The 14,248-nt window shown below is 34.3% G+C and overlaps 2 protein-coding genes across 2 annotated transcripts in view; both read left to right on the top strand.

The window, feature by feature from the left end:
- Window positions 1-2,288, top strand: part of LOC111695715 (pre-mRNA-splicing factor CWC22) — a gene marked incomplete in the record, with an annotated part of 8,764 nt that extends 6,476 nt beyond the window's left edge. Inside the window, 2 exon segments of the mRNA XM_023465125.1 lie at window positions 1,184-1,501; window positions 1,905-2,288. Coding sequence (XP_023320893.1) covers window positions 1,184-1,501; window positions 1,905-2,046 — 460 coding nt within the window.
- Window positions 2,289-10,960: 8,672 nt separating this feature from the next.
- LOC111695721 (collagen alpha-1(XXI) chain-like) lies at window positions 10,961-14,082 on the top strand. The gene is made up of 3 exons (XM_023465133.1): window positions 10,961-10,988; window positions 13,433-13,881; window positions 13,927-14,082. Exons 1-3 carry the CDS (start codon window positions 10,961-10,963, stop codon window positions 14,080-14,082), a joined length of 633 nt encoding a protein of 210 aa, XP_023320901.1.
- Window positions 14,083-14,248: the final 166 nt, after the last annotated feature.

Raw genomic sequence — 14,248 nt, 5'->3', positions numbered from 1 at the left:
TAGGACGGTATCTATGAACACATTAGGACGGTATCTATGAACACATTAGGACGGTATCTATGAACACGCTAGAACGGTATCTATGAACACATTAGGACGGTATCTATGAACACATTAGGACAGTATCTATGAACACGCTAGAACGGTATCTGTGAACACATTAGGACGATATCTATGAACACATTAGGACGGTATCTATAAACACATTAGGACGGTATCTATGAACACGCTAGAACGGTATCTATGAACACATTAGGACGGTATCTATGAACATGCTAGAACGGTATCTATGAACACATTAGGACGATATCTATAAACACATTTGGACGGTATCTATGAACACATTAGGACGGTATCTATGAACACATTAGGACGGTATCTTTAAACACATTAGGACGGTATCTATGAACACGCTAGAACGGTATCTATAAACATTTTAGGGCGGTATCTAGGAAAATATTAGGACGGTGACTATGAAACAATTAGAACAGCATCTATGAACATTGAACATATTAGGACGTTGTCTATTAAGATATTAGGACGGTATTTATGAACATATTGGGAGGGTATCTATAGGACGGTATCTTGGAACATATTTAGACGATATCTAGGAATATATATAAGATATTACAAGGGTGTTTAGAAAAGTAGTAATATGGGACAAATTAGGTCCTTATTTATGAATGTATTGGCAGCCATGCAAGCAGGAAGATATTAGTTTTACGGCAACCTATTAATGTACATTTTATATAAGGTTTATATCCAAACACGCGAGTTAGAGGTGGTTGACACAATAGATAGTTTGAAATATTTGGGACCATTTACAAACTGTCAGCGTGCAAAAATACAAATTAATCTCTAGTTGGACCAGTCTAGCATATAATCTTGATCCTCTTATATTCAAGGTGGGCGTTCCCACCTACCCACGCCCAGATACTCAATATTCGTAAGATTAACCGCAGAGATTAATTATATTTGGATTTATGCTTCTACAGAAGGTTTATAACACCTACAGCTGCGAATTCTAATGTTTTTTTAGAAAGATGGGATTAGCATAATTATCCTATAGGAGACTAGAGCCCATCGATGATAATGCCCATATCTGAATGCAACAAAATACAAATATGTTAAAATTAAATTTCCATATTTAGTTTTTCGCTCATCTATTCGTTCATATTTTCAGCTCGAGCTCACAGAGGAAGGTTTCGTCAGAGAGAAAATCCTCCCAGGTTTCGGAAAGAAGAGAATCTACTGGGATGAGAGGCTCCGGCAGGGATTACTCCAACTCTGCTTCAGACTACTCCAGGAAAAGTTCGTCAAAAGACTACTCCGGATCAGGAGTACGGGACTTCTCCACCAGCTCGAAGGAATACGCTAAAAGTGCAAGAGATTACTCAGCTAACTCTAGTAGCTCCCGAGACTATACAAGTTCTCTGGGATCACGGAACGAAAACACCTCTCGGAGTAGTTCACCAGTAAAGATTGGTCTCAGCGCTCTAAAGTAAGCTCTAAGCTGTTTATTTATCTAACTTTTTAAAAAGACCTTTTGGAAGTTGTGCTCTTCCTTTAAAGGGATTGTATAAGCGTAATTTCAAGTGACCCTTCATGCAAATTTGGCAATGTGGCAATGTCCGATTCTGATTAAAAAAGTGGAAAGTATGGAAGGTTTTTCTAGCTCGAATCTGACCATTCCTGTGTTCTAATGGACAGGTCACGTTTGTGAGGAATTATAAACAATTATATCTTTTTCATACTTAAACATACAAAGCTTTTAAGTTCACTGTTGTGAATCAGAAATTGCCATCTTTGCTTGGAGGGTAACTTTAAATTAGGCTTACAGTCCCTTTAATCATAATTTTTATAACGCACAAAATGTAAAATCTTCTAAATTATTTAATTTTTAGGGCTCCTACAATTACTGAATGGGATCAAATGGGAATCCTTGGACTCTCCTCCAAGATGTTTAAGGAGTCAGCTAACAAGAAGGAGTCAATGCAGTCCTCTACCTATATCAGAAAGGAGTCATTTACCGCCAAGGTCATGTAAAAAAACCACCTAGAAATCTGGGACCCAAGAAAGACGAATAAAAGTAAAAGCAGAACTGAAATTGACTGGTTTTAAACCTAAAAAAGTCAACAAAAAAACCTGTGCAGTGTACAGCTCTCTGAACCTAATCTAAACCTTAACTCTTGGAGAAGGGGGGAATATATCAAACCTAAATTTACACTAATCCTGGACAATTATTCGTACAGTAGAGTTCATTGTTAATAAATATTAACATTGATTAATTCTATTTTTCTGTGAGACAGTAGATAGAAGTCGAGAAAAATCAAGAAAGTTAAAAAAGAACCTACTCGATCCAAATATAACATCCCTAGTAAAGTCGACTAAACATTTTTATTTTCAATCCCTCCTTTTTCCAAATTACCAATGTGCTTCAAGCCGGTTCATATCTTTGATTCCTTGTCAAGCCCCCGGGCTTTATTTTTTTTGTGACAAGGATGAATTATGGTCATATTTTTGGGTTTAACATCTCACGCAACTCATGTATTTGAGGTTCAATAGATCTTCTTCTCAGGTTGACACAATAATACAGTTTAAATCTCCAGATTAGATATTGAGAAACTACAAACCATAATACAGTTTACATTTCCAGATTAGATATTGAGAAACTACAAACCATAATACAGTTTACATTTCCATATTAGATATTTAGAAACTACAAACCATAATACAGATTACATCTCCATATTAGATATTAAGAACCTACAAACCATAATACAGTTTACATCTCCAGATTAGATATTGAGAACCTACAAACCATAATACAGTTTACATCTCCAGATTAGATATTGAGAAACTACAAACCATAGAAATCAGATTGAAGACAATTTGGTTTGAATACTAGAAACATTTTAATTAGACAAATAGCTAAATAAGGAACCAGATATATATACGGATTAGAACCACCTACATAGGAAACATATTAAATAGACAAAATAGCTAAATAAGGAACCAGATATATATTGATATGGATTAGAACCACTTACATAGGAAACATATTAAATAGGCAAAATAGCTAAACAAGGAACCAGATCTATTTACGGATTAGAACCACTTACATAGGAAACATATTAAATAGACAAAATAGCTAAATAAGGAACCAGATATATAATGATACGGATTAGAACCACTTACATAGGAAACATATTAAATAGGCAAAATAGCTAAATAAGGAACCAACTTGACAAAGAACCAGGTAACTTGGAAAACAGACGATTTAATATAAATAAGGAACCGTACAGATCGGGAACCATATAGAGTGCGTACAATATGGAAAGGGTAGCCGTTTTGAGAGGATATATTTTTAATATCGTAAACCTGCAGACATTTAGGGAACCAGACATATACTGAATATGGAACCAAGATAAAAGCAATCTGGAACCATGAATGTAGACATGGAACCAAATGGATAAAGATCTTTAGTAAACGAGTTCAAATCAAAATAAAAACAAGATTTCAAGGTTTCAAAGACTACTCTACATTTTATCAATTATAAATTAGAATTATGCAGAATTTGTATCTAGAATGGTAAGTTCTCCTGTAGTATATAGGACGTGGGTGGTATAATTGGCTCAGGTTGGTTCTCCCACACTACACTCCAGGGATGACGTAAACCAACCTGGACTCACTACGGTTATCTGTATGTTACTGAAACCTCTGATCCCTGGGTTTAAAGGTGGTTTATTTTGCAGAATATTTTGCAATTTATTTAATTGAATTATTTATAATCTTCTAACTAAAGGTTAAAGGTAAACAAACAAAATAATTAAAGGGAATGTTTCCAAATACTCATTATATCCCCGTTTTTTGGGATTTGGAGCAAAATTACCGATCATAGTTATTCCGGAGACCCAGAATGAACTATAAGCAGGAATTTCGATCGCTTTTTCTTAAAGGGACTGTTAGCGTAATTTCAAGTGACGCTCTGTGCAAAGAGAGCACTGTCATTTTAACCTTTATCTGATGAAAAATGTGGAAGATACCGTCGTTTTTCTCTCTATAAAAGTGTGCTTCTTTTCTCTCGATAATTTCTCGATTGCTTTTTATAAGCAAGAAATCCGAAAATGAAACTAAACAGTTTAAAGAAATAAAAACATGGATATCTAATTAATATTTGATCAGACGAAGCTTTTAAGAGTACCATTGTAAATCGGGCATTGCAATCTTTGCATGGAGGGTCACTTGAAGTTACGCATAAAGTTCCTTTAATAAAGCTAAAAGACTCGTTTTTTTATATTTACGAACTGATGTTCAGAAGACACGATAGATAAACAAAAGTTCAATTAGAAGCATAAATAAAAATAGAAATTATCGGCCTAATAAAGCAGAAATGGAAGGATTAAAGGAACTGTAGACGTAATCTCAATTGACCCTCCATCTATAGGATGGTATTTTCGATTCAATCCGGTATTCTTTAATCCTTTAATCCTTTAATCCTTTAATCCTTTAATCCTTTAATCCTTTAATCCTTTAATCCTTTAATCTTTTAATCCTTTAATCCTTTAATCCTTTGTTTGATTATCGATGACAGAGAAAACCTTATTTTTCTCACTGAAAATTGATTGATTAAAAGTAATATTTGTTGAATATTATACAGCTTGCATACAAGATCAGACGGAGGTTTAAAGGGTACCGTTGTGAATCTACAAACGAAAATTAAGTCTACAACCCATTTGCAAGAAAAAAATGGGAAAACATATGAAGAAGCATGGACGTTAAAACAATAAAATGGGTTTAATAAAAATATATAAAATTTTGTAAAGTAATAATCTCTGTTTGTCTTTTTTGTTTGTCCGTTTGTCTGTCCGATCATAACTCCTGAACCCCTAGAACATTTTCCTCAAATTTTGATTGGGGAACTCGGTAGAACCACGGGATTGTTCTGAGCCAGGTTTATAATTTCTAAGTTTAGTGGCCTGGTCAACTTTTTAAGGAAAACCCTCTGGCACAGCTTGATTCCCATGCTTGCTAATCTATATAATAAAGCTCATATATATATATATATATTTCTACTCATACGGCTGGACCAAATTGGCAGACATTTTTTGTGGAAACCAATACTATACGGATTAACAAACAAACAAACAAACAAACAAACAAACAATGATGAATAGTATAATGGAGAAGGGAGGAAAACTTCAAGTTAAATATACACAACCAATGAATTAGAATTTTAATGAACATGAAATATGGAAATATGAAAAGCAATTAATCAATCAATCAAGCATTCTGCATAGAGAATTCATTACCAAGCATGTCTATGCAACTACTAATCGATATTTCAAGGTTTTAAACTAACAAACTTGAAATGATAAAACGCACAAAGTTAATTTAAATCGAAAAAATATTCATCCTTCTCTGTGTGAGATATAAAACAGTGCCTGGGTTTAGTCCAGGAGTATTTTTACTCCCTGAGTTTAGTCCAGGAGTATTTTTACTCCCTGGGTTAAGTCCAGGAGTATTTTTACTCTCTGGGATTAGTCTAAAAGTATTTTTACTCCCTGGTTTTAGTCTAGGAGTATTTATACTCCCTGGGTTTAGTCTAGGAGTATTTTTACTCCCGTTTAGTCCAGGATTATTTTAATCTCTGGGTTTAGTCCAGGAGTATTTTAATCTCTGGGTTTAGTCCAGGAGTATTTTACTCTCTGGGTTTAGTCTAAGAGTATATTTACTTTCTGAGTTTAGTCTAAGAGAATATTTACTCTCTTGGTTTAGTCTAGAGTATATTTACTCTCTGGGTTTAATCTAAGAGTATATTTACTCCCTAGGTTTAAGCTCAGAGTATATTTACTCCCTGGGTTTATGCTCAGAGTAAATGTATTTCCTAGGTTTAGTCATATAGGTAGTCCAGAGGGTACTTAAACCCCAGGAATAGGATACCCTGGTTTATGATCACCAGGAATATATAATGAATATTCACTCTGAACTAACATTGTGATAAATATAAAAATAACTGCTTATATCGCTGTATTCTCGTCTCCTACAGATATATTTAATATTGTAAACTCTATGGATTTCAACCCACGCATCGAACTATTGATTATATGTGAGCCTAAAAAGGCTATCTAAACATATTTACAAATGTAAACTTTCAATTTTTATTTGTTTTAACCAAATCTGGTAATTTAGAGTTTTCCACTAATGAGAAACCCCCCTGTTATTTATTCTAATAGCATTTGCATATCTGTTGTAGAAAGAAACGTGGGTTTAATATCAGTGCCGAGAATAGCAATTTCAGGATTAATTTTTTTCGTCACAGTAGGGAAGTTTTTTTTAAATTGGGAAAAATCGATATTTTTGTATTTTGGTCCAAACTATGCAAACAAATGTATAAAATGTAACTAACTTGAACTTGGGGCGTGTAATCTATAGAAATACAGAGTTACTAGATATAAATGTATATTTAAAGGAGCAGTACACGTAATTTCGGACAATTTTCAAAAATCGTCTCGGCTGCTTTTATAATTTTTACAGTGAATTCCAAAATTGAAAATAAACAACTTTAACATAGAAAAACTACTATATCTCACACACTTTTTATCGAGCAAGGGTACCTTTGTGAACTGAACATTCCACTCTATAAATGGAGGATTACTTTATATTAACTCTTCAGTCTCTTTAAGTGCTGGGGGATATTTTAACAATTTGTTATATTTTTTCAAAATAAAGCTATCATAGAATCTGTTTTGGAAACAACTTCATCTATATATGCATTGTTCGGTGGGTCGGGAGCTATAGGTAATAGTTATGCAAACTTATACAGATCAGGTCTAAACTACTGATGGGGGTAATCTGAATCTATTTTTGGACCTGGAGTAAGCATAAAAACCTTGTTCTACATGTCCTTCATGAGATTACAGATAGAAAAATGGGATGTTCATCTTGAAATAACAGTTTATAAATAGATTTAAGAAAAGAAGAGAAACGCCCATGTTTGTCTATGGTTTAATATGGAACACTGCTTCTTGTTTTCTTTGGATTATTATCAGTTTATCTTGAATTCAAGTTCTTTCAACCTTTACAGGACGCACGCTGAGTTTCTTCTCTCTCTCTGACATGATTAGTTTATAAATTGATTAAATTTTGGCTGAACAACTTGAAGTGGGTGTATCTTAATAATCCAGATTATCTAATAAAAGCTAAGATTCAAACTGAGTTTAATAGACAAGAGAACTTTTAACTTACTCTACTCCATTAAACATAGGAAATTGGACCCTTTTTACCTGAACCTACTCTACTTCAGTATACAGAGGAACCAGAACCTACTCTACTCGTGTATACAGAGGAACCAGAACCTATTTTACTCCAGTAAACAGAGGAACCAGAACCTACTCTACTCGTGTATACAGAGGAACCAGAACTTACTCTACTTCAGTATACAGAGGAACCAGAACCTACTCAACTCCTGTATACAGAGGAATCTGAACCTATACTCTACTCCAGTATACAGAGGAACCTGAACCTATACTCTACTTCAGTATACAGAGGAACCTGAACCTCAACTCCTGTATACAGAGGAATCTGAACCTATACTCTACTACAGTATACAGAACCTGAACCAGTATACTTCAGTATACAGAGGAACCTGAACCTACTCTCCTCATGTATGCAAAGGAACCTGAACCTATACGCTACTTCAGAATACATAGAAACCTAAATATGCTCACTCCTGTATACAGAGGAACCTGAACCTTTACTCTACTCCAGTATACAGAGGAACCTAAACCTTCTTTAAAATAACTCTCCTCATTCAAGAATGCTCAGGCAATTTAAACAACTTAAAAAAGAGCTAAGTAAAATATTACTTGAATAAAAACATTTGAGAATGTCTCAGAACTTGAAGGAATAGATGCAAAAGGCTGACGAGGGCTGATGCAGTATTGATCATATCTCATGTTTGAAATATGTTTATCATTAAATGGGCTGTACCCATTCAGAACAGTAACAACAATGCTGATTGTCAAATTTAACGGCTCAAACCATCATATGATCTACTGGTTGAATGTTTCATTTTTTTTTGTTGGTGGGGGGAGGGGAGGATCTGTAGCCGATCTTATCCTGCTTAGCTCAGCTAACAGTTCTTTTAACTTATCTTACCCTGATACTAGTCTCTTTTATCGATCTTATTATACTATTTAATACTTTTAATCGATCTAATTATGATCTTTCTAAAACAGTATTTAACAGTATTATCGATCTTATTATACTATTTAATACTTTTAATCGATCTAATTATGATCTTTCTAACCTTTCTTTAATCGAGCGAATAGACCCTTTAACTGATTTTATCTACATAGTTAGTTTACTCTGCCTACAGTCTACACAATGATTAGTTATTGCATTGGTAAAAAAGCATTAACCAATTCAAACATGGATATCTTTAATTAGAACATAATTAGAATAGGAGGTAGGAAGTAGGAGGTAGGAGGTAGGAGGTAGGAGGTAGGAGGTAGGAGGTAGGAGGTAGGATGTAGGAGGTAGGAGGTAGGAGGTAGGAGGTAGGAGGTAGGAGGTAGGAGGTATAAAAGTTTAAGGAACTATAGGTTTGGTGCCAAAGAACATGGATTAGTGGGAGTATACTATCACACCTGGAGATAGGTTCAGATATATCATCAATATAAATTAAAGTGCAGACATAATTCATATACTGTTAGACGGGTAAACTTGGAATCGACACATGCCGGAATTCAGCAGAAAATATTTATTGAGTGACATTACATATTTGAAAAATTGCACTTGAATTTAAAGGTTGTTAAGGGGAAGGAGTATATTAAGGAGGTGGAGAGGACGGAGTATATTAAGGAGGTGGAGTGGAAGGAGTATATTAAGGAGGTGGAATGGAAGGAGTATATTAAGGAGGTTGAGGGGACGGAGTAAAGGAAGGATGGAATGAGATTGAAAACTATTTGTAGAACTGCAATACTAAAAACTCCTTTATTCTCTCTGAGGTGAATAAAGCTTAGGTTTTTGTTAGCCTTGGATTAACTGCTAGCTGCCCAATTTATTTAAAAACTTTTGTTTCGGTTACGCTCTGTCCAGGACAATAGAGAGAGATTTGATACACAACCTTATTCAATATTGCACCCCCCCCCTTCTCTTTATTGTTTTCTCAATCCCTCCTTATATGTATTCCCCCTATATATAACCCCTAGACAAAATATGGTTCTTTATTATATTTCTAAATTGGGTTTAAATAATTCTGTTTTTCCCATTTTTTTATAGAAACTCTTTAAATCTTGTGAATAACTCACTAATGGCTGCTTAAAAACAAAATAGCATGCTAACTAGCGACAAAAATCCTGCGAATAAACTGCGATTAGAAAGGAATTGAGTCTTTGCCACAAAGGCATATTTTTTAATCCATATATCTTAGCAACCTGATGATGTAAACCTTTGATATTTCAAACTTTGATTATTTGATCCAACAGAATTCATAGTTTGAAATATTAAAGGTCTTCGAAATTTGGTTGGAAAAATCTCAGGATTAGAAAATCAAAGTTTGTGTCAAATACTCAATTCCTTTGTTACAAGAATGTTACTTGTAATTTGTCACTACGCTTTATAAAATGTCAGAATACAGAAAATGTCACTTTTTACGCTATTCCATAAAGAAGCTAATTTACAGCAAAACAAAAAAATCTACTTCAGACGTGTTTTGAAAAAAAATGGAATACATCTATAATGCACTAGACGGTTCTAAACTCTTAACCTTGTATTGATGGATTAATTGGTTTAAATGTATCTAGTGGAGCAGAGATGAGAATGATGAAAAGGTTTAATATCGCCCACCAAGGGTTCGGGGGCCTAATGATCTAGATAAATTAGTCTGAACATGTCTAGACGGAGAATAAAATCTTATCGCGTGGGCGATTCATTTTCAATATTTTTAATATAAGGAAATAGGAATTAAACAAATGTTCAAGTGATTTCGGATTTGGAAAAAAAATTAAGAAATTCAGATTGTCCGAAAACCTTACTGTCAGAAATAATATATGTCAAGCATAGCAACAAGGAGGTTAACAGTATTTAACAGTATTTAACAGTATTTAACAGTATTTAACATTATTGCAAGAATTTATATGGAATCCTTCTGACTTATTTTCCGTAAACAGGCTTCTATTTAGTATACATAAAGGCTTCTTTATGGTAAAAAACTTACATTTTATTTGTCTTTCTTAGATCAAAAAAAAATGAAAAAAGCTTGACACCAAGAAACATTTAATTTTGTTGTATGGAAAGATTTGTTCCGGAAACATTTGTGCGGAAATATTTGTAAGTTCTCATGTTGTCTATCTCCATAAAATGCTTAAACCCATAATTATAATTTTCAGATATTATAATCTCTGGTTTTGGTACGATGTCCATATTTAAGTTTGTTCTCTTTACTTTTCATTCTGGATTCACCTTGTACTAAAATTACCATTCAAACCGCGCCTGTATGCAGAGAAGAAGGAGGAGGTTTATATCTGTTCAATCTAAACCTAGGGTTCAACCATAAACCAAATCCCACTCAAGCTTCAAAGTAGGATTAAACCTACGGATACATGTCCTTTTTTGCGTAATCTCTGTCAACCTAAATTTGTTTGCGTAAATGCGTATTGGTAACCGCCCGAGCCAAATAAGGTTGGATAAAGAGTTCAGATAAATGTTTAAACCGGATAAACTGAACCCGGCGTACACAGAATAATTACACTCTTTAATCATTTTAAACTAAACCCATGGATTTATTTAAACTCTTCCAATCTATTAAACTTCTTGAACTCTTTGAACTTCGTGTCAAAAAAGTTAAATTTAAGATAATGAAGGATAGCGCCAGTCTTCACACCATAAACATTATTCGTTTGTCACATAAATAGGTTTTCTGATAGAAAACTTGAGGGATGGACACTTTCAGAAGATGGTTAGGAGGTTCAGGATAAAAGAAGGTAGGAGGTTCAGGATACAAGAAGTTATTCAGGAGGTTCCGATAGAAGAAAAAAGGAGGCAACACTGAGGTCCAAGGAATACAAGGAGGTTCAGAGAAGACAAGAAGGTAGTTAGGAAGTTCATAGAAGACAAGAAGGTAATCAGGAGGTTCAGAGAAGACAAGAAGGTATTAGGAGGTTCAGAGGATACAAGAAGGTAGTTAGGAGGTTCAGAGGAGACAAGAAGGTAGTTAGGAGGTTTAGAGATAATAAAAAGGTAGTTAGGAGGTTCAGAGTAAACAGGATGGTAGTTTTTAGACGCAGGCTTGATTGATAGCCTGGAGTAACAATTATTCAGTTTGTCTTGGACCTTGTCTCCTTAAAGGATTATTTTAACGTGTTCAAAGAGATTTAATCTTTACAAATCAATTCTAGGAATGAATCTCTAAAATTGATATATGACTTGAAATAAAGAATAGAGATATTTTTATACATGGGTATCTTCTAGATACTGAATCCATAAAATAGATTTTATCGTACATTGAGGTACATAATTTAGGTTAAAACCCCATTTACCATAAAAGTTAAGATTTACACATTAAAAAGAATGGATTGTGCTTAGCAGTATTAAGGGATGAAAGAGTAGAGATTAGAAAGAATTAGAGCATAGAGATATGAGATTTCAGAATCTAGGTTTAGAGAAGTTTAGTTAGAAGTTCGATGGAGCTAAGTTTGCGGATAGAGGTTATATGTGAGATTATATGAGCTAGGTTTAGTGATAGAGGTGTAGAGATCAGATGGAGCTGGGTTTAGAGATAGAGGAGTAGAGATGAGATGGAACTAGGTTCAGGGATAGAGTTATGAAGATTAGATGGAGCTAGGTTTAGAGATAGAAAAGTAGAGCTTATATGGAGCTAGGTTTAGAAATAGAAGAGTAGAACTTAGATGGAGCTAGGTTTAGGGATAGAGTTTAAAGAATAGATAGAGCTAGGTTTAGGGATAGAGGAGTAGAGATTAGATGGAGCTAGGTTTAGAGATAGAAGAGTAGAGCTTAGATGGAGCTAGGTTCAGGGATAGAGTTATAAAGATTAGATGGAGCTAGGTTTAGGGATAGAGTTTAAAGATTGGATGAAGCTAGGTTTAGGGATAGAGTTTAAAGATTAGATGGAGCTAGGTTTAAGGTTAGGAAAGATTTAGGAATGGAGGATTAATTTAAAGAAAGAGTAAGATATTTTGAAACAAATGCTTTTATTTTTTTCAGTTGGGTTTAGATCTAGGATCAATGGTTTGCAGAGGAGTAAACTTGGAACCCAATCCACGATCTAGATTATAAAATGCAGGTGGGTGGAAAGAAAATCCAAGATATGCATGTTTAACTTTTGTCCTCAATGTCAACCTTGTTCAGTTGAATCAGATTATTCAAATTGCTAAATAATATATCATTCAACTTTACTGTACATGATGTAGGTGGATTCGTAACTTCAAATGGTTGGAATATTATTTTTAAATCCAATTTAACGGAAAAATAAAGTTAGCTAGCTATATTGCACACTCTGTGCGATATATATAACTGTATTTTTTTTCTTTAAATGTGATAGATATATCTATTGGAAAAATAGCGTTTTCGCTGCAGTGTCTGGTTAACACCGGCCGGGGCCTTTTTTGTTTTCTTTTCAAAAAACTCAAATTGTCTAATTCCAATATCTTTTCAACCTGATGACGAAACCTTTGATATTTGGGTTACAAAGATATAGATTAGAAAATCAGAGTTTGTGTCAACGACTCAATTCGTTTGAAAATTTACAATTTTGGATTCTCTTTACAAGGGAACTGCAGATTTCTGCAGTAGAAAGAAGGAAGGAAATTGACAGAGATTATCTCTTTCCAAATAGAAAAAGTAGTACAGTCCCTGTAAAGTATTTGAACATCATTGAAACAATTGATCCAAAAATATTTTAAATAGTTCTTCTTAACCATTCATTGCCAACTCAGTGCTCATATATCAGTGAACAAATTATTATAATGTTCAAAAATCAACAGTAAACGGATCTATTTTTTAATTAACAAATTATTGTTGAACTCTTAATCTTTTTTCAGCACAGAGATTTAATTCATAATCCGTCCTCAAAGAATTCTCCATTTACAAATTGTTAACGACCGATTTTGATAAAATTATTCAAAAATCTATTAAATATTGAGTATCTATGGACCGGCATCTTTGTGCCTGTAAACTCTGGAATGGGATCAGATGATTAGTATGACTTGAAAAAATTGCAGGTAAAAACCGAGTTTGGAGAAAAATGATGATTCATGATTTTAATTTCAAGAACATGGAGACAAGAGGGGTTTAAGTATTCACTCTTAGCTGGAGAAAAATCTGAAGTAAAAAGTTTGGGTGGATCCTCTCAACTGCCATATTACCATTGGTCCTCAGTAAATCATTAGATCTGGAAATACACAACCAGGAGATCTCGGAACCAAGAATAAACCAGGATTTCACGGAACCAAGACTAAACCAGAATTTCAGGGAACCAAAACTAAACCAGGATTTCAGGGAACCAAGACTAAACCAGGATTTCTCGGAACTAAGACTAAACCAGGATTTCAGGAAACCAAGACTAAACCAGGATTTCACGGAATCAAGACTAAACCAGGATTTCAGGGAGCCAAGACCAAACCAGGATTTAACGAAACCAAGACTAAACCAGGATTTCAGGGAGCCAAGACTAAACCAGGATTTCAGGGAACTATGACTAAACCAGGATTTCTCGGAACCAAGACTAAACCAGGATTTCAGGGAGCCAAGACTAAACCAGGATTTCAGGGAACTATGACTAAACCAGGATTTCTCGGAACCAAGACTAAACCAGGATTTCAAGAACCCAAGGCTAAACCAGGATTTCAAGGACCCAAGGTTAAACCATGATTTCAGGGAACCAAAACAAAACCAGAATTTCAGGGAACCAAGACTAAACCAGGATTTCAGGGAACCAAGACTAAACCAGGATTTCAAGGAACCAAGACTAAACAAGGATTTCAGGGAACCAAGACTAAACCAGGATTTTACGGAACCAAGACTAAACCAGGATTTTACGGAACCAAGAATAAACCATGATTTCAGGAAACCAAGAATAAACCAAGATTTTAGGGAACCAAGACTAAACCAGGATTTTACGGAACCAAAACTAAATCAACAATAGTAACACAGTTTCAAGGCATATTAATAAACATAGAAACTTAGATGCGACATTGAATAGAGCAAATCTATTTAAGTCACCCCT

Source organism: Eurytemora carolleeae, unplaced genomic scaffold, assembly GCF_000591075.1.
Source record: "Eurytemora carolleeae unplaced genomic scaffold, Eaff_2.0 scaffold82, whole genome shotgun sequence".
Taxonomy (NCBI): Eukaryota; Metazoa; Arthropoda; class Copepoda; order Calanoida; family Temoridae; genus Eurytemora; species Eurytemora carolleeae.
Note: the sequence above shows the minus strand (reverse complement) of the source record. Positions and strands in the feature narration are given on the sequence as shown.

Excerpts from the sequence above, each read along its gene's own strand:
- LOC111695721 (XM_023465133.1), top strand. The coding sequence starts at position 10,961 with ATGGTTAGGAGGTTCAGGATAAAAGAAG. Across the intron at positions 10,989-13,432 it reads GAGGTTCAGGATAAAAGAAG|GAGATCTCGGAACCAAGAAT; the intron begins GTAGGAGGTTCA and ends ATACACAACCAG. Across the intron at positions 13,882-13,926 it reads CAGGATTTCAAGGACCCAAG|GGAACCAAGACTAAACCAGG; the intron begins GTTAAACCATGA and ends CCAGAATTTCAG.